Source organism: Saimiri boliviensis, chromosome 7 (genome assembly GCF_048565385.1).
Source record: "Saimiri boliviensis isolate mSaiBol1 chromosome 7, mSaiBol1.pri, whole genome shotgun sequence".
Classification (NCBI taxonomy): Eukaryota; Metazoa; Chordata; class Mammalia; order Primates; family Cebidae; genus Saimiri; species Saimiri boliviensis.
The window spans coordinates 62,796,926-62,818,106 of record NC_133455.1 but is presented as its reverse complement, the minus strand read 5'-3'; the positions used below and the strand labels follow the sequence as shown (position 1 = coordinate 62,818,106).

Here is a 21,181-nt window from a genome sequence, read left to right as displayed (position 1 = left end):
TTAAAGAAGCTAATCCTAAGGGACTTCCTATTGTATGATTCCATTTAGATGAAATGTCCAGGATAGGCTAGTACAGAGACAGAAATTAGATTTAGTGGTTCCATGGAGTACAGGGATGGGAAGAAATGGGAGTGATGGCTAACAGATACGAAGTTTCTTTTTGGGGTGATGCAAACGTTTTAAAATTGATGATGGTGGTAGTTATAACACTGAAATACTAAAAACCACTGAATTATACATGTTAAATGACTGAATTTTATGGTATGTTATAGAAGATGAATAAAAAATGTGTACTTGTATAGTTTCGAGAAATATTTTCAGTTTTTAAAGTTATTTACTTTTAGAGACAGGATCTTGCTCTGTTGCCCAGGCTGGAGTGCATTAGTGTGATTATAGCTTGCTGTAGCCTCAAACTCCTGGGCTTAAGCAATCCTCCTGCCTCAGCCTTCTAAGCAGCTGGGATTAAGACATAAGCCACTGTGCCCAGCTGTTTTTTGTTTGTTCGTTTGTTTTCACATAAAAGCCGATTAGATTAAGACATTTTTAGAGAAGAGTAATAGTAATAATATTGATCTCTTTACTTTGTATCCTCACCCCTTAAACACCTTTTAGGTTTGCCCTTGTTGGTGTTGGATCTGAAGCATCTTCAAAAAAGTTAATGGATCTGTTGCCTAAAAGAGAACTTCATGGTCAGAATCCTGTTGTAACTCCATGCAATAAACAGTTCCTGAGTCAATTTGAAATGCAGTCCAGGAAAAGTAAGCAAGCCCTCAGAAGCTTTTATTAAAATACGTACATTTTAACCAATGGATATTTTAGGTGTTAACACTAGAGAAGTCATCTTAATACTAGTTCACTAGAAACTCCATTTCACAAAGTCCATGCTTTGAATTTGATTTAATCACTGGTTATGAGTGTGGGCCTATGTACAGGAAACCTCCTGTTCCATATTTCTCCAAATGTAAGGGACTCAGTAGTACACAAAACAGTGTGCAAGTTCTGTAGCCCTGCCATTCTTGTCCTGTTATTTCCATCTTAGATACAGAAAGAAACTACATTCTAATTCTTAAAGGAAAGCTATGTGAATGTGTGTTATGGTGGGGGAGAGATCACAGATAACCAGAAAATGTTCATTGATTTTTCTGCTTGGCAACAAGACCTTTCACCACTTGGTAAATTGAATATAGAAAAGATTTGTCATTACATATTTAAGGATGTTATCACTTAAAGAGATAAGATGGATGATTATGTAATTAACAGAAATTCAAGTGGTTCCTTTTCTTTTAATGTTTTAGCACTTAAGACTTAACTGAAGAAGTATGTTACAAAATTTAAATGATGTAATACTGAAATTAAGATATCTTGAAGAATTTCGGTCTTGGCTGCTGCAGAGTACTGGTATTGAAAGTAACTGATATTTACTTAATGGAAAATATATTTAAACCTGGATATTTTGAGTCTTTAAAAGTACCCAAATAAATGTGAATGTTTTCCTGACCCATACTTTCTTGTGTAGTTTGGATAGCCACAAGGCATTTGCAAGTTAATGTATTGTATCAATGACCTTTGAAATAGAGTTGTTTTTAGTAATAGTGGCTACATTTCAGAAAACTATTTTTAATAAGTGCTATTTATGAGTATTTGGATATTTGCAGCTACACAATCAGGACAGATGTCTGGGGAAGGTAAAGCTGGTCCTCCAGGAGGGAGTTCCCGTGCAGCATTTCCACAAGGTGGTAGAGGACGGGGCCGTTTTCCAGGGGCTGTTCCTGGTGGGGACAGATTTCCTGGGCCAGCAGGACCAGGAGGGCCACCCCCACCTTTTCCAGGTAAAACTTTTCTTAAATTATCATGGATAAAACATGTCTACCTAATACCTCTTTTCCTTTTCTCTCTTTTTCAAGTAATGCATTATTAATGTGACTTACTCTCCTTGTTATGCTATTTTTGGAATCCAGGAAATTTGATCAAGCATCTTGTTAAAGGAACTCGGCCTTTGTTCCTGGAAACTAGGATTCCATGGCATATGGGGCACAGCATAGAGGAAATACCCATTTTTGGCCTAAAAGGTCTTTATTTTTCTCCAAACTTGCTTGACTTATATATAGAATATTTACATCCGTCTTATTTTCTTACCTCTTAAAAAAATCCTTTCAAGATCATTTTTCCTTGTTTCACTTTCTAGCTTGGCATCAGAGTAGAATATAAGGTGGGTGATTTCACTGTAAGAAGTGTGTGTACACTAAAAGATGGAAAATATCTCTAGGTGTTGTAATCTTTTTTAATTAAAATTTTTGTTTCAGTAATTTTTCTTAAACATAAATTGAGCTAGTTAAATATGAAAGGATATATTTCATCATTGTAGTTGATAACGTAACATTTGTCATATGTGAGTTTTATTTAAAGACAAAGACTTGGTATATGCATTTTGCTTTTAAAGTATAATCTTGGCATATGAAAGTTAAAATATCTTATTAGTGAAGTGTTTTTTTTTTTTCTCTCTCTCTCCCCTTTGTTCTTTAGCTGGACAGACTCCACCACGTCCACCCTTAGGTCCTCCAGGCCCACCTGGTCCACCAGGTCCTCCACCTCCTGGTCAGGTTCTGCCTCCTCCTCTAGCGGGGCCTCCTAATCGAGGAGATCGCCCTCCACCACCAGTTCTTTTTCCTGGACAGCCTTTTGGGCAGCCTCCGTTGGGTCCGCTTCCTCCTGGCCCTCCACCTCCAGTTCCAGGCTACGGCCCCCCTCCTGGCCCACCACCTCCACAACAGGGACCACCTCCACCTCCAGGCCCCTTTCCACCTCGTCCACCTGGTCCACTTGGGCCACCCCTTACACTAGCTCCTCCTCCACATCTTCCTGGACCACCTCCAGGTGCCCCACCGCCAGCTCCGCATGTGAACCCAGCTTTCTTTCCTCCGCCAACTAACAGTGGCATGCCTACATCAGATAGCCGAGGTCCACCACCAACAGACCCATATGGCCGACCTCCACCATATGATAGGGGTGACTATGGCCCCCCTGGAAGGTAAGTTAGTGTGTTCTGTAAAAGTACTTGATAAAAGATAGGAATAATAACTCTGAGAATATTAGATTATAGATGTATAAAAGTGTTATTTCTGCCTTCTAGGAAGTTGAGGTGTCTAAGCTGCTACTCTGTTTTAGCTGAAAGATACTCGAATAGGAGAATTGTGTTCAGATGTGTTCTCTTTATAGGAAATGTAGCATGCTTCAATCTGGAAAAGTAACCATTATCTCTAAGGCACATGTCAGAAGCAGCTAGTATGAATTGCTTTACACTGTTGTGACTAACTTAGGAAATCTGTTGAGTTTGAGTTAAGGTTTACGTTTTTATTTTACAGGGAAATGGATACTGCAAGAACGCCCTTGAGTGAAGCTGAGTTTGAAGAAATCATGAATAGAAACAGGGCAATCTCAAGTAGTGCTATTTCGAGAGCTGTGTCTGATGCCAGTGCTGGTTTGTATATTTCTTGTATTAATGTTTCTTGTTTACGTTGTTAGGAATGACCTAAAAATGTAAGTGCAGTCTAGAAGATAGGTCATTTACATGTAGTAGTTCTTTTTGTATGCCCAAATCATTACCTATCATATATTTAAAAAGCATTGAAAAAAGCTATGTCACAGTGTAGTGGGGAAAATCCAAATTTTAAGTTATTTGGTATAGATTTAAGTCTTACTCTTGACATTTGATGGTTCAGGGGACTAGGATGCCTGTTCTTATATTTGCAAAATGATAACATGCTTCACACACCTGTAAAAATAAGTTAATCTGAGAATGAAAAGCTTTTGCAAATGGTGAAATACTAAAAGAAGACGTTTATCTTGTATAGGTTATTTTATAGCACACTACTTTTGTAAAATGAGTTATTGCTCTTACCCCAAGTGGTTTGATGGTATTTTGAAAACAAAATTTGTTTGACTTCAAACTCTTTCCTTTCCCCCACAGGTGATTATGGAAGTGCTATTGAGACATTGGTAACTGCAATTTCTCTAATTAAGCAATCCAAAGTATCCGCTGATGATCGTTGCAAAGTTCTTATTAGTTCTTTGCAAGATTGCCTTCATGGAATTGAGTCCAAGTCTTACGGTTCTGGATCAAGGTAAAACTTTCCTGTCTCATGTCTACTTAAACAAAACTATTAGCTTACAAGTGGAAAAAAATACTGTGTTGGAGACACTAAAAAGAGGACTTTGCCTTTACGTACTGATTATTTAGCAGCTGGAGTTTCTTTTGTTGTTGTTTTTAAACTCTAAATGTTAGTTGCTTGCTTAAAACCCTTCAAAGGCTTCTACTCAGTCTTAAAGCAAGATTGTAAAGATTGAGGCACTGTGTGATAAAGCCCCTGCCTATCTTTTTAGCCTCATTTTGTACCTTTTCCCTTACTCACTGTTCTCCAGCCATATTTCTCCTTTTTCTCTAGATACATCAAACGTTTGACCACCTTACTTTATATTCCTTCTGCTGGGAGCAGTTTTCCCTGTCTCTTCACATAGCTGGCTCCTTATTCTTCTCATCTCAATTTTCTCTAGATACATCAAACGTTTGACCACCTTACTTTATATTCCTTCTGGGAGCAGTTTTCCCTGTCTCTTCACATAGCTGGCTCCTTATTCTTCTCATCTCAATCTTAACTTCTTAAGAGGGGGCTTCTCCCAAGTTAGTCTGTCATATTGTTCTTCTTATTTCTTCCATAGTATTTACGATAACCGATTCTTATGTGTTATCAAGGCATATTTCTCATTAGAACACATGTTGAATGATGGCAGGGGCTTTATGCTGCTCACTATTTCTTTTCTTTTAAGAGATGAGGTCTTGCTAAGTTACCAGCTTGGCCTCCCAAAGTGCTGGGATTATAGGCATAAGCTACTGTGCTCAGCCATGCTCACTATATTATTTCTGTTGCCTACAGAGTGGTACAGAATGAGTGCCAAATAAAAGTTTCTTGAATGGGGGACTGAATGAATGAATGATCTATCGCAGGCATCCCCCAACTGCGGCCCCCTGAGGCCATTTATCCAGTTCCCCACTGCACTTCAGGAAGGGGCACCTCTTTCATTGGTGGTCAGTGAGAGGAGCACAGTATGTGGCGGCCCTCCAACGGTCTGAAGGACAGTGAACAGGCCCCCTGTGTAAAAAGTTGGGGGATGCCTGATCTATCGTTTAGGTAGTGTTGTGGTTTTTTGTGGGGTTTTTTGGGTTTTTTCTTTTGTTTTCTTTTTAGTATTGTTGCTAACTTTGAAATTTTATATATTTTTGAAAGGCAGTCCTTTAATCTTCACTTGGTATTCTTAGATGTGTTTTTAGTGTACTCTACCTGGTGGTAGTCTTCTTTAAAAGACAGGAGCTTGCCTTTGACATGGTCCCTAATTTTGTAATTATTACCTTTTTGGCTCAGTGTAAGAATCTTGGTATCTGAACAGATTTGTCATAGATACAGGTATCTTGTATCATCTTTTTAGGTTTAAAGGTCCAACGTAATAACTTTTTAATCCCAGCACTTTAGGAGGCCAAGGCAGGAGGATTACTAGAGCCCCAGGATTTTGAGACCAGCCTTGGGAACATGGGGAGACTTTGTCTATTTGAAAAAAATTTTTAAATAGCTGGGCCTGGTGCTGCATGCCTATAGTCCTGGCTACTTTTGGGAGGCTGTGGTAGGAGGATTGCTTAAGCCCCAGAGGTTGAGGATGCAATGAACTGTAATCATGTCCCTGCACTCCAGCTTGGGTGACAGAGAGACCCTCTCTTGAAAAAGAAGTAACTTACGCCTTGATCAAGAAGCTTAGCACTTAACATTTGCTAAGCTTAGCTGTCTGGTGCAGAAATACAAGACGTAAATATTCTTGTTTAATAGATAGTTATTATTTCCTTACTATAAATTTAGCAGACTTTGTAGAGGTCTTTTAGTCAGTAACCTTTGGTTTAATTTTTTGTTTTTTAAAAATGGCAGTTCATGAAATATTTCTGTTTATTAAATACAGTGTGAATACTGTATCAATTCATGCTATTCGTCATAATCATTAGCCTTCTCCCGTGCCTCTTCTCCCCTGAACATAACGTGTGTATTAGAAAGTTTCTTAGTTTTGGGTGCTGCTTCTCATGAACTATACTTTGGTTAGGTAGAAATGTAAGATTAGTATTTTAACATATGTTACATAACATGTTAACAGAGTGTCATTTTCATGTATTTAAGCCCCATTGTGTGTTGTGATTTTTATGAATTTTATATCTAAAAACATACTGTAGATGTTCTTTAGCTTAAAACACAAGTACTTTGAAATTTTCCCTTTTCTCTTTGTTCATTCAGTAAATACTACATATCTATTTATGCTGCTAGTTTAAATTGATGATGTGATGCATTTCTGTGATGTGTCTGCATGCTGGTTTTTTGGTAGTGTTTTTTAATAATGAAATTTCTGATTCGTGCTTACTGGTGAGTTGGTAAGTCATTATTGGCAGCTCCAGATAGTAAACTTAAACTAGATTACAAAGAATCTTTTGCCACCTTAGTTTTTTTAGACACCAAAAAATTGACTATTTTTAAAGTAATTATGGAGAGCATTAATCCAGTAATTTCTTTTAGAAGACGTGAACGATCAAGAGAGAGGGACCATAGTAGATCACGAGAGAAGAGTCGGCGCCATAAATCCCGTAGTAGAGACCGTCATGATGATTATTATAGAGAGAGAAGCAGAGAACGAGAGAGGCACAGGGATCGTGACCGAGACCGTGACCGAGAGCGTGACCGAGAGCGCGAGTATCGTCATCGTTAGAAGGTGGGTATTCCTTGTTCCTGTTATATTTAGCGTGTGTATTCTTAACAGTAACTGTAACTCCAAGGCTGCTATTTATACAGTATATACCTACATTTTAAATGGTCCAACTACTTGTGAATTTAATCTTCTTGAAACATCTGAAACAAGTAACAGGTAAGTAATGAGAGGTAAAAATTTTGACCCTTTATCTTTGACTATTTTATTGCTGAGTTAATCACTTTTAGGTTTCAAATAGTTAATGGTCTTAACAAAGCAAGGAAATAATCAAGAGGACTCATTGTGTACTTCTAAAATCTAAAAATTGGGATTCTTGTAATCACATAGTTTGTGTGTAATTTAAAATATAAAATACAGGGAGTTATTTCATATATATGTTTGGATTTTTTAAAATAAATGGAAAGTGACTATTCTTGAACTAGTTTTATTTGTCCCTAAAAATTTATGAGAAAATCTAACACAATCATAGTTTATAATATGGGAGGGTGTTTTCTCAACATTCAAAAAGAAAGAGCCTTTTTCCTTTAAAAAAAAAAAATTTTTTTTTTTAGAAGAGACATTGTTTTCCTGTCATCTGGTTTTTGTTTTTAAAAGAAACAGTATCCTTTAATTTGCAAAGAAATAAAAGTTATTCAATTAAAATGGGTTCAGGGTGTACCATATCTAAACATTTTAAATTGTGTCAAGCCATATACCCAAGTTTAGAATAACCTGAAATAATTTTCTTTGATGTTTCATTCATAAATCATAATCATTGTCTTTTTTTCTGTATTTTAAAACTATTTCTTGTGTACATTTTTCATAAGTGGGAAGAGTTGTCTGTTAATGCTTCATTTTCACATGTAATTTTATTTTTTATATTTGTTAACAGCATTTATTCATGTGAAGAGCTGGGGGAGGGCAGTATAAGGCTTATGCATGTGACACAAAGGTTATTCTGTAAATTAAAATATTTTTTCTTTATATGTTGGTTGGCATATTCAAATTAAATAAGGCTAAAACAAACCCCTCATAGGTAGATTACTCTTTATGTGATTATTTTCAGTAATCATGGGAAACTTACTGAAAATTCAGTCATGGTAATTGTTAGTATTTAAAATGTTATGGGCAAAATTAAAGGCTTTATCAAGTGTATGTAATTCCATGACAGAATAGCAATTTCTTTAACCATAACAGATAACATTTTAGCAAATGAGATCCTTAAATGCCTAGAAAATAAGCATGCTGTTTTTAATGGAACACAAATAAGCTCTTACAGTGTTTACAGTTTTAAGGGCTTTTTAAGTTAAAAGGCTGGCTTTGATACTTTTCTTTGCATTTTGAATATGCAGATTGAATATCAAAACTTTAATTTTTATATGGTTTTCCATGTATTACAAAATTTAATATAAATCTCAGAACAATCTTTTAATGAGGCAAAAAAATTTATACTTTTAAAACTAAGATTATTGAAATTGATACTGTTTTTTGATGTAAAAATTGACTATTGTATTATGTAAATCTAAATACTAAAATTTAAGGATGTAGCATTCTTTTCCCCTGAGTTAAATACATCTGATCCCATTTTAATAAAAAAAATTTCAGTATCCATCAGTTGCTTAAGGTGGATTGTGACTGGGCTATTAGTTAAAATGCTTATCTATGTCAGCCATTTCCGTTATAGAAAGATACAGATTCTATAAGTTACCTATTTTTTTAGACTTCGTAAGTTATCAACAAGCTTCTAGTTAGTAAAGGCATGATAATAAAACTTGAATTCATCTCCAAAATGGGATGTGCCCATCAGGGGTCCTCTAAGAAGCCGATTTAAACCCAAAGTTAACTAATTACAATTTTCTTACTGGTTTTAGTGAAACTAGCATAGTCAACAAGTCAGCTTCTGAAAAGTCTATTGTTAATCTTAAAGTATATTTGAGTTAGCTAACATTACATTCTAGTAATGGGTACACCTAAATACATCATGGCTTGAGTTTCATTACATTCAGACATTAACTGCAAATCCCTAATGTGCAAACTATTGTTGACATTTTTCTTAATCACTGATGTACCATACCAGAATTTCCATGTTTTGTTTGTACATTAATCAGAATTGAGTTGTAATACTGTATGTGCCTTCATCCAAGCAAAATTTTACATAAGCATTTCTAGTGCAAAAAATTTTGTTATCCTGGATTATTGTACGTTTGCTATATCAAACAGTAGTTTTTGTGGTTGTAGACATGAGTAAAGGGGTGGGGAATGGGATTAAATATATTCAAGTAAAACTCTTTTTAAAACAAAAGCTATCTGCAAAATTGATCACCATCATAATAAGGTCTGTTGACCTTTTTAGAAGTTTTAAAATATGAGTCCTTTTGAGCTTTCATGTAAATCTTAAATGGACTAAATGGAATGAGTGAGTTGAAAGCTAAAGTGAATGTCAGTAGTAAGGCTGTATACAAATAAAATACTAATGTAATCTATTAAAGTGATGATGAATGGATAAAAGGGCAAGTTCTTAATTTAACTGGAAACTTAATGATCTTGGCAAGCTGTTAATGTCTGTCCCATCTTAATTTTTTTTGTGTTTGAACTGTTGGTAACGTTAATTGCATTCTCTCATTTTAAAATGTATTGGTTTTTCTAAAAGTATTCAATATCTAAGTTCAAATAGATAATATTTCAATGAGAAAATACCGGTATTGTAAATTTCAGTATGTAAATACATTGTGCTTCATATTCTGTAATTTCTGCCTCTATTCTCAGACCACTCTGAGCAAAATAAAAGTAGTTCAGTGCTTTAAGATTGTACATTTCTTACTGAAATAATTCTAGTTTCATAGTTGAGCTGCTTAAAAGGTTGCATTCCTCTTGTTACTTCTTTGGAACATCCTTACTCAGCAAATTTGTTTTAACAATTTAGCTTTTCTTTGTTTACTGAAACAAAATTATTTTTTTAAAATACTCTTTAAATTTAGGCTTTTCCTCTCCCTATTTTATGAGGTTTTACAATTCTCAAATCATTATCCATGACTTGACACAATTTTTAGCATTGGGTATGGGGTCTGGATTCAATAACTTGCCTTTGCTGTCTTACAACTCTTTTCCTACCTTAAATATCTTGACCATAAGATCTTAGATTTTGTTATTTGATGAGTTTTAGGATGCGTTGCATTGTGTATTCAACTTACTGTGTTAATTTGAGAAAAAAACAAAAGCCAAAAGAATTTTTAAAAAAATTCTTTCTTACATGTTAAAGATGTTTCGTTTTCTTGTTATTGTTGCTTTGAGGCTTATGTGAGAATTAAATTATCTTAATTACCTGGTGAATGATACTGGTTGTAATAAGATTTTAAAATTGTTTCTGCAACTCTTACATTATGTGAGGTCTGCCTTATAGTTCCAGCCCTGTTTCCTTGTGTTTTCCCATGTATCCTAACTTCTCTGCTTCATCTGGATATGCTAGCTTTCATTGCTTTAGCTCTAATTTTCCTTGCTTTGAGTATTTACAAAATCTGTCTCAACTGCACAACTGACTTAATAGAAGTTACAAGAGGGTATAGGAAGTGATCCCTTGAATGGATGTATAGTGTGTTTTGCTCACTGTGGTTTAAGAATACAGTTTTGTTTACAAATGATTAATGTTCCCTGTTTTAAAAAAACCTCAATGCCAGTGTGAGTCACCTTGCTCTCTCACCTTCATCTCAGTGTTAAATTTACTACCATTGTTTTAGTTTGTAAAATAGATTGTTTTGAATAAATTCTGTCTTGAATGAATATTTAGTTAACGTTGTTTAAAGAAACCTAATAACCAGAAAGGGGTAAGGGTGCCATTTATGCTATCCAAATTTATGAATTTTTCTTTTGTGGTAGCATGTTTTAACTTTTCATGAATTATAAATAACAGGTTATTTTGAGATGTTCATTTTGTAAATCTTTTGGGGACAAAGCTCATTTTTCTTTGTGATTACCTTTATTTCTACTATTTTAGTGGGTTCTAAGAGCAACAATTATTTATGTGTTTGATAGAGTAACAAAATACTTTAGTTAAAATGAGGTAAGTACTATGTCCAGAGGTAGAAAGATGAAAATATGAAATATTTTGGTAGCAAGGAACTTTTTGTAAATATCTATAATAACTAGAATTGTTTTTATGTAATATGTTCTAGTCAACGCAAGAAGGAATTTTGATTTTAGAGCTAACTTGTATGTAGATAATTGTTTCTCTTGCCCACCTCATTTCCATTCTTCTCATTAAGGAAGAAATTACCAGATAGAGAAAAGTGAATTTTATTTCATTGAGTTAATAGTGCATCTCTAAAATTATATGAGAATCCTTTTAATTCAATATATTAATGTGAAAACCTATAAAAGTGCCCTATCAAATATATATTTGAATCTTAAAGGATGCATTTACCATGAATTAAAAATACTAATTCTAACAAATGTGTGTAGATAAGTTTCTAACAGAAACAATTATAATTTGAGTTATTAATAATGGCTTGATATATTATCTTAAAATGCAGATACTTCTCTGTGTGTTGAAATTTTACTTAGTGCTCACTTTAGTTTACAGACTTTAAAAAGCTGTAGATTCCATTTATCTTCTTATTTTATCAACTGTTTACATAGGTCTTTTATAATTGATAGCTAAAGCAAGTAATTGTGTGGCTTTGACATTACCGATTTTACCAAATGATATATTGAAAACATGGTCGTTGAATGTATTTGTCACTTTGAAGCTTCTTTTTGATATCTTTGTTGATGTAGTTGTCTGCTTAGACATTTGAGAGAGTATAATGTGGAATTGGATTATTGGAAATGGGTTGTATTGCCTTCAGATTCACTTCCATTTAAAACTGTAAAATTTGTATTTCCAAGTGCATAAATGTAAAGTGTTTAGAAATAGAAATAAAAACTGCTAGACTATCCCCCATATTTTATGTATGTATGATAAAAATTAGATTTATTAGTAGTAAAGATTCATCTATAAAATATAATCAGACAAAAGATGAGTTCATTAGTCCTGGAAAAATATCTGTGTTGCAACAGGATTCTCTATATAAAAACAGTGTAACGGGGCTCAGTGGCTCATGCCTGTAATCCGAGCACTTTGGGAGGCCTAGATGGGCGGATCACCTGAGGTCAGAAGTTCAAGACGACTCAGACCAACATGGTGAAACCCCGTCTCTACTGGGTTTCAAAATGCAAAAAATTAGCTGGGTGTGGTGGTGCACGCCTGTAGTTCCCACTACTTGGGAGGCTGAGGCAGAGGAATCACTTGAACTGAGGAGTTGGAGTTTACAGTGAGCCGAGATCATGCCACTGCACTCCAGCCTGGTGACAGAGCAAGGCTCTGTATCCCAAAAAAAGTATAATTTTCCACTGGAGTGATAATGATAAGAAGATGCATTGTATGTGATCTGTTTTATGGAAGAGAGTTGAATGTTTTTGTTTTGCTCACTATGACTTTAAATAGTTTTTTCCCTCTCAATGATCTGATCTCTCTTTTTTTATACCTTCCAGTGCAACAGAAAGTTTAGGGAGATAGCATTCTTTTGCAGTTAAATTTATTAATTTCCCAGTAATTATTATTTCAGATTAGATTATATGCCTTGTTTCTCTTTAAACCAGTTTTTTAAAAGTACATTGCAGACAATAAAACATTTGAAAGCTGCCATTTTAGATTTTTTTCTATTAGATAATTTCACTAAATAGCATCAGCATAAGATGAAGATGCAATAAAAGATAACATTAGCAATGGCTGAAGTTACCTGAAAAATAACAGGCATATAGAAATTCCATTTATAAAAGAAAAAGTCCCAATTGTAACATCTATTTTTTTTTCTTTTGCAATTTTTAAGTGTTAAGTTATTACTGCTAGGTAGTGTGAATGCATATGTACTGTTGCTCTTAAGATACTTAGAACCTAGTTGGGGAGGCAAAGACAAAAGAAAAATTTATAGCAGTGACAGAAATAACTCTTAATTATAGAGCAAAAAGTATTTTTCAGTTATTTTTATGGCAAAATGTCACTAAACATTGTGCCCTATGAACATGTTCTAACTGAAAAAAATTTTTTAAAGAAATCTGTGCCCTCTTGACTCTCAAATCACTTTATTATTGAAGTGGTTTCTTGTAATTTATACTTAAATTACCTAGAGTTTCAATTATTACTTATATCCAAGTTAGCTGAATGTTTCTTGTGAACCTCTCCATCTGAAGTTTGCATATATATGTATGCTTGAAATTTTAGTTTATCAACTTTATTTTTTTTTTCTTTTATGTGAGTTTTAAATGAACTTTACATTGTAGATTCCCACTTAGCTTGTTTTTGGTTAGTTTATAATACTACGTTAGGTATTTCTTCATAGGTGGAATAGGGTAAAAGTAAAGTAAATGTTTTAAATTTGTATTACGTCTAAAGATATGTACGTAAATGTCATTGATTTAAATGTTCATACTCTCTAAATCTTATTTATAAATTATGTAACATGGAACACCATTTGATTTATAATAATTGTGGAAGTTCCTGTATGCTGTCAAATAAATACAATTAATTTGTAAAATAATTTTGCATTTTATATTTAGTTCAGCATTTAATTGTTAAATGAGTTTATAGACATGATATGTGGGTGAATGAAAAATATTTACATTAAAATCATCCAAGCATTTTCTGTTTATTTTTGTAGTTTGCATATTTTAGAAAACGACTTATGAATGTTTCCATCATCACAGAAACAGTAGCTGCTATATTTTCATTTCTGCTTCAGTCATTAAATTTATAAGGCGGTAATATCTTAAGAACGAAATCAGAATATCTCAGTTTAATCATCAGATAAATTGGAACATTTCACCACTGCAAAGGCAGCTACTGTTTCAGTTAATTCTTATTTTGTGTTAGAATACATAACTGAAGTAGATGCACGACTTGTATATGTATAGTTAAGCCAGCATTTTTCTGTGTATTTTGGGGAATAGCAAAATCTACATCACAAATTTTGACACATTACAGCTGAAGGAAGAGGATCACCTTCCAAGACAAAACAGTCTTCATGGGGGAAAAATGACGCTTGTCCAGCAGTTTGCTTCTTGTGATTGAACTGAACCTGTAAGGATTCATGGATAAAATGAACAGGAATAGATCTGAATAAAGCAAATCTGCATAAATGGTAACCAGTAGCTCTACTTTTATTTTTTATGTTGCTTAACTGTTTTATTTGAAGGAAACCTGTGTGATTTAAAAAGTTATAGCTTTTGCAACTTTATTACTGGTTATATACATTTGGCCATTATAATGTGCAAGCAATTGGAAAAAAAAAAAAGTCAAGTAAATGCTTGTTTTTATAGTAGTTTGTTCTTGTTAAAAATGTTCATATGATAATGTCTGTAAACAGCACCACTTTGATTACAATAGATGTAGTGTTGTAATAAACTGTTCCATGGGGCTGATGTGTAAAGCTGTTCAAGTTATTTGATGTTTACACCTCAGGGAAAGTCTTGTGTTCAGCAATACCTAAAGATAATGTTACTATGACATTTTTACTGTCCTTTAAAGCATTGCAATAGCGTTTTTGGATATGCATCAATCTAATCTTGTGTTCAGTGAATTAAACACAGTAATTAAGTGTCTTTTGCCCTTGATTTTGATATTAGAATAGGTGATTACATGGATATTTACTATTTCTATATTCTGCTTTTCTAGCTGTTTTTACCTAGTTAGCTTGTGACTTTGCTGAATGGTATGTAAACTTGTAAAAATTGAAATTTGACAGACATAGCAAATCCAGTCAATGTGTAAGGGGTCAAAAAATGGAGATTTTTAAACATTTAAGTAAAAACCCGTACATATTGAATTTGTAATGCAGATTAATTACAACACAGATGTACTGAAACACTTAATTGTGAACCACTTAATTGTGAACCGCTAACATTGAGGAAATTTTGACAGTTCTGATTTGATGCTGCAATTATTTGCTGTTTTTCTATTGAGTGTCCTTATGGTTTGTTTTTTAAGCCATAGGCAGTGTAAATAGAGCCCCGCAGCAGATAAATGTGAGTAAAGAGAAGTTTCGTTTTATTTTCCAATTGGTACACATTTTTGAAGAATGTGATGTTCATTAACATTAGGTTGTATTCTCCAGTATTTGTAATGGAAAATGACAGGTACACTGTGTCTTCACAGTTTAAGGAATTTTGTGTATATTCATACAACCTATTGATTCATGCTATATAGTTACTTAGTTAATCAAAGATTTTTTTTCAAACCTGCCTTACATATAGGCCTTCTTTAAAAACACCTGGCTAGTATGTGTTCTTAGTTGCAAAATTGGTGGAGGCAGGGTGTCAACTTGATTAGGTGTTTTTATGGGAATGTAATTTGAAATCACTACTTCAGAAATTTGAGTTAAAATTCTTGAGCAAGTTAATATTTTAAGATGTGATTATCTTTGAGAGATCTTCTGTTAATAGACATTGGTGGTTAAAGTATACCCAAATTCTAGGAGAATGCTTAAAGTATTAAAATATCCTAGATACTATGTTATGTGCAACTGTAGAAACCCTCCAGAAATTTCGACTGCTGTTCTTGTTTTGTCTGCTATCAAACCACTTCCAACAAAATTAGCTGTTTTGAGTTACCCATATCACTGCCAGTTTTATTTTAAAATATTTTGTGTTTGAAATATCTGTGCATGGGATCATTGATGTTTATCAGAACTGTTTGCTTTCAGAAATGATTTTTTTGAGCGTTTTGTTGAAAATGCAGTTGCTTTTTGACATTATTTTAGATTTGTATCAAAATTTTCATGTTTTCTGTATATAGTTAGTTTTTGTCATTTCTTGGCTTCTTAATATTTTAACTACAATGTCCTAATGTGAAGAAGTATGGACATATAAATATTACAAGAGAAATTAGTTAATAGGTTAAAAGGTAAGTAAAATGTCCATGAGAATAAAATTGTCTTTGAACAATTTAAAAATGGAATCAAAAATCTAACTGTACTTGAAATGAAACTGGAAATTTTATACTAATGAAATCCTTTATTTACCTTTTCATTTTTTATCAGTGCAACCTTTAAATTGTTCCTTCTATATCACTCTTCTCCCTGCTTGGCTGATCTCATTACATGACTTGTTGCAGACAATGTGAGTGTACTAGATTTGTTTGCTGCTAATCCATGATGTTTAAGTGTTGTCAGAAGGAAATAACTTCTTGGTTTGACCAAGTAATCTTGCAAAGTCCTTCTCTACCTGATAACACATGAATGTATAGCAGTAAAGGTGAAAATTGCAAGCCTTGTTTTGTTCTTCGTACCCACTGCAGTTGTTTATGGGCTGATGTTATTTGAAAACACTTCCTTTTTTTTTTAATGTGTATAAACAATCCAAAGAGATAAATCCTTGCATAGACACCAAAAAAAGTGTCTCAGAGACCTTTTTGTTTTTTCCTTAGTTAATAACTGTAGTGGATATGAACACAAGTTGAATTTTTAAAACATAGCATTTATTAGTGCTATACAGTCACATTCCTTTCAGCCAGTAGTAAAATTACAGATGAGTGATAAGAGTACCTGAATGGTACTGCTTCTCAAGCAACACTTTGGATTGAAAGTGCTGCTTTTGATTAAAGAAACTATGTTGTGGAAAGCATATTCCACTGTAAATTTGCAGATGCGTATTTTATTTTGTCAGTTTTCATAAGGTTTGGAGTAAGGTGCAGTGGCTTTTGATCTTAGTTTAGCCCATTTAATGGTCCTTTTACCTAGAATGTTCTTAAGCAGTTAACGACAATTTGGAATATACAGATAACTTGTAGCTTAAGATACTATTTTCATTTAATTCTCCTGTGGAGAATATTGCTTTATTTTTTACTAGTTTCAGGTCAGTTATTAAAATAAACATGGAGGTTTTAATGAATGTTGTATAATATTTTATAGTGAAAGGGGAAAATTGTTCAAAGGGTAAAGACTTTCTCTTTCCCTTATGTATTTAAATGTGCCAATCTAAATACATACTGTTTTATACAATGAGATGCTATAACAAGACTTTTATGTTGGAGTGCTCTCAACATTTTGGTTTTCATACCTGAATGATGATTTCGTTTTCTGTATTTTCTAAAATGGCTCCAATTTGTGTTTTAAGCTTCAGCTTAAGTTATTTTAAGAGGAAGTTTATGTTCTAATTCTTGACTGAGAATACAGTATTGAGATTCTCACTGTTTTACAGATAACTGGTTTTTAAATTTTACTCAAGTTCACTTGCATCCCATAGCCCTCTGTAAATGTTTCCCCCAGTTGTATGTCCTTAAATGCACGCTTATCCACTGTGTATGTTAGACATTTTTGTGCTAAAATATATTAGTGGGATTTTTGTAGCAAAGTATTCTATTTTTCTGTTCTTACTGTGTGTGTGTGTGTGTTTTTTTTTTTAAACTTCAGTTTAAACACTGGTGTATTTGTGTGTGTTTTTTTTAGCAACTTGACTCTTAGAAGCCTTAGACTGATTTTTTTCACTAAATATTCAACCAAAAATTATAAATTTATTAAGATGTGGCCTTACATATGGCATTCTTTGTGTTCGTAATGTGAGATTTTTGCTTTAGAGAAATCAAGATTCAGGATTAAAGTTTCACTGTAAGGTGAAATAGAAAATATTAAAATGTCTAGGCTTCTGGGAGGAAGTTCTTTTACTCTTCTTTCTTGGCATTAGAAAGAAGCAATATGAATTTTTGTGAATATTCTAAATATTCAGACAACACTGTTCAGAATGATTTAGGTTTACCTTAACCAATTTTTTTTAAAAATTTCAGGTTGTTGGCATTCACTGAGTATGCAGCTACTATGGTTTTTGTATGGGACGTATAAATACTTGATTATATATAGACAGATTTTAATGTCTTTAAAGACTTCCTGCTATATTAATTAACATATTGTAATGGGAGTCTTTTAAATATTAGGTTGAATTCAGTTGAAGTCACACAAATCTTGAAGCGGTAACTTTGCATAGTAAATAACTACCAAGAGTTTTTTCATGTGGGAGTTTACTAAAACTCTGCCATGGGTGTAAATGTTTTACATTAATTTCATAATTGGACAGACCCTGCGTTTAGCAAAAATGTTTCATTTTGAAAGTGTGTTCTTTTTGTTGCATTGTTACTGCATAACACTTCTCAGCATTCTGTAAGTTAAATTATTTTAAAATATTATGGTGAATTCATGTTTATTTTTTTACTTTGAAAATTGTAGTACTCAGGTGGTATTTAATGGGAAAGGATCCTTTGGGTATAAATCACAATGTATTTTAAGGAATGCATCTATACTATTGATGACTTTAGCCTTAAAAAAAAAAAAAAAAAAAAAAGGTCTATTCCTTCCTCTGCATCCCATGGTTTATTAGTCAAGTAGTTTACAGCCCTGTACAGCCTTACAAAGTTATTTTGCAATTTTTAATGGAAAGCCCTTAACAAAAGAAATTGTATCATATTACCAATATCCATGAATTACTGATCACAGTTTGTAAATAATTTGTTTACTATCAGAAGGCCAAAGAAAGTCTTAAAATTTTAGCTATTGACTCTATGGTGACTTCACAATAAGATTTCTGTGCAAAAAGGTAAGGTGATAATTGATCAAATAGTTTTTTTGTTTTGTTTTTTTGTTTTTTTTGTTTTTGTTTGCTGTCCATGAGAATTAGACTTCATACTAGCTTCTATTAAAAACGCTCATTCCATTTTATTAAAATGTTTGTAATTGCAATTTTGTGTTTAATGTTTACTTTGTCTTTCCTTTCTTTAGCATTTAGGTGACTGTTTGGCAGTTTGCTATATGGCCATTGTAGGTCTTAAACTGCACTAGTAACAAGCATGGTATTTATCTTGTATTGAAAATAAAACAAACTTTTGATAAGACTTTGCAGTTTGTCCTTTTTGTTTGATTTGTAATTTGGTAACCATTGTATATGGTTTAAATAGTTAATATATATTGACAGTATACAGTGTCTTGTGTATTGACATTTTGATGCCCTTTAAAGCAGCTGATACTCGGGCTAAAATTAGGATTAAGAGGCCTGGCAGATTTCTAGGCTGTTGTATTGTTTTTAAATAGAAGATTCAGAAAGCAGTTGCTTAGTTTTAGATAATCATTAACCTCACTAGATTTTAATCAAGTAAAAATGTTTGCAGTGAAAATATTTTACTAGTTAGGCTGGAAACATTAAAGGATACTTTTGAAACAGTAGCAGATTTGTGATTTCAATAAATATTTCTGTGCCAGGATATTAATATGAGGCCTCAGATTTCTTACCTGCAAGCTTCAGAGTATGTTAATGGTAACAGTTCTAAACAACTGAAATAACATGAGAAATAGTATTATCATCACCGGGACCCCTTTCCATGCCTCTACTAAAATTGTGGTTCAGGTTTTTGTTAGGTTTCCTGTTACTCTTATAATACGTTTCCATTAATTCCCATGTGTGCTGAATTAGTTGAGACTGGTCTCTGCACTGTGAGTGCATTTAACTTTAAGCGAAGCTCATTAGGAATTTTTCTTTTCTTTTCTTTTCTTTTTTTTTAACGGAGCCTAACTTTGTCGCCCACGCTGGAGTGCAGTGTTGCAATCTCTGCACCCAACCTCCACCCCCTGGGTTGAAGCAACTCTCCTGCCTCGGCCTCCCAAGTAGCTGGGACTACAGGCGTGTGCCACCGCACCTGATGAAATTTTTGTTTTTAGTAGAGACAGGGTTTCACCATGCTGGGCTGGTCTCGAACTCTTGACTTCAGGTGGTCCACCCACCTCAGCCTTCCAAAGTACTGGGATTACAGGTGTGAGCCACCACACCTAGTTTATTAGGAATATTTTTTGGCCAGATGCCACACCACATATGACTCATTTCAAGACCTGATTAGTGAAAGAGAACAGCTTTTTTTTTTTTTTTTTTAAACAAAATTTATGGACAGATTTTTCTCTTGTCTTTGTAGTTTTGTTTCAGAGCCATTACCATGAAGCAGTAATTATTAAAAATGATTTCCAGTGCTGTTCTTGGTCTTGTTCTCCCTTTTGTAATTCATTAACGGTTCTTAGATTTCATATGGCACTTCAGTTCTGATCAGCCATTGTCAGTTCCAGATAAATTATACATACTTTTACCTTTCAAAAATAGAAACACTTTAAAAAATAAAAATTACTACTTTAATATTATACTGCGATCTGTAGGAGAAAAAAATTACTTGGTGAAGGGAAAAGGGAAGTACCTTTCAGGCAGAGGCTTGCAAAACGGGTTTTGGCAAGAGGAGCATGCCAGTAGGAACTGAAAGAATCCCAGTTTGGCTGAAGCAAGGAGTGAGGAACATAGCCTATCTGGAGCTCAAGCATTTGGCAAGGCTAGGCCCTCCAGAGCTTTTAGGTCACATTAAAGATTGTCCTTAGAGTCATGTGGAATCATTGAATTGCGTGAAGTGTCACAATCAGCATTTCAAAAAGCTGCTTGGCTGCAGATTAAATTGATAAGAATAGATAAAAGTGAAACACCCCTTCCCAGTCAGGAGAGCCTATAAGGGTAGATAAAAATAGAAGTTTGTGGGCTGTAGATTCCTGGTAGAAACTTTTAAGATACCATATTTAGTAACTTAAGTTTTCTTTGAAATAGAAATTGAGGGCATTGTGGTGTGGGCATAGCTTAGGTAGAAGTGACAGTGTTGATCTGTGAGATTATCAGGAGTTGGTGAGTCTGTCTAAGATTAGGCTCCCATTATGGTGGCAGTCCACCTAGTTAACACATTCCCTGGGAGAGGGTAGATGGATCAAGCTATGGGATGGAGAAGGCAGTAATTGTCTTCATCAGTTTTCAGTTTAACAGTTGTCAACCCAGCTGAAGAACACAATCTCCTATGCTGTCCTTTTGTTTTTTAGGGGATTGCTGTTAACATTTCATTTTTTGAGACAGTCTTCCTTTGTCACCCAAGCTGGAATGCAGTGATGTGATACTTGACACACTGCAACCTCTGCCTCCCGGGTTCAAGCGATTCTCAAACCTCAGCCTCCCAAGTAGCTGAGACTATAGGTGTGAGCCACCATGCCTGGCTACTTTTTTTGTATTTTTAATAGAGACTGGTTTTCACCATGTTGGGCCAGGCTAGTTTTGAACTCCTGACCTCAAGTGATCCGTCCACCTTGACCTCCCAGAGTGCTGGGATTACAGGTGTGAGCCACTGTGCCTAGTCACTCATCAGCATTTTTAAAAATTGATTTTGTACGTATTGCTTTGTTCCTTAATTATCCTGTAAGACAGTTGAGATAGTATTCTTTTTTTTTTTTTTTTTTTTTTTTTTGAGACAAGATCTCGCTGTCACTCGGGCTGGGGTGCAGTGGTGTGATCATGGCTCACTGCTGCCTTTCCTGGGCTCCAGCAATCC

At 34.0% G+C, this 21,181-nt stretch overlaps 1 protein-coding gene across 4 annotated transcripts in view; it reads left to right on the top strand.

Annotated features, from left to right (window-relative positions):
• Positions 1-18,679, top strand: part of CPSF6 (cleavage and polyadenylation specific factor 6) — a 34,733-nt gene extending 16,054 nt beyond the window's left edge. The window contains exons 4-11 of one of the 4 annotated variants that reach the window (XM_039471892.2): positions 613-758; positions 1,656-1,829; positions 1,959-2,069; positions 2,524-3,028; positions 3,363-3,478; positions 3,968-4,121; positions 6,603-6,795; positions 13,787-18,679. In XM_039471892.2, coding sequence (XP_039327826.1) covers positions 613-758; positions 1,656-1,829; positions 1,959-2,069; positions 2,524-3,028; positions 3,363-3,478; positions 3,968-4,121; positions 6,603-6,792 — 1,396 coding nt within the window. In that variant the 3' untranslated portion in view covers positions 6,793-6,795; positions 13,787-18,679. The remainder of the gene's footprint in view (positions 1-612; positions 759-1,655; positions 1,830-1,958; positions 2,070-2,523; positions 3,029-3,362; positions 3,479-3,967; positions 4,122-6,602; positions 6,796-13,786) is intronic. The other 3 variants (XM_039471893.2, XM_039471894.2, XM_039471895.2) reach the window with 3 other exon arrangements.
• Positions 18,680-21,181: the final 2,502 nt, after the last annotated feature.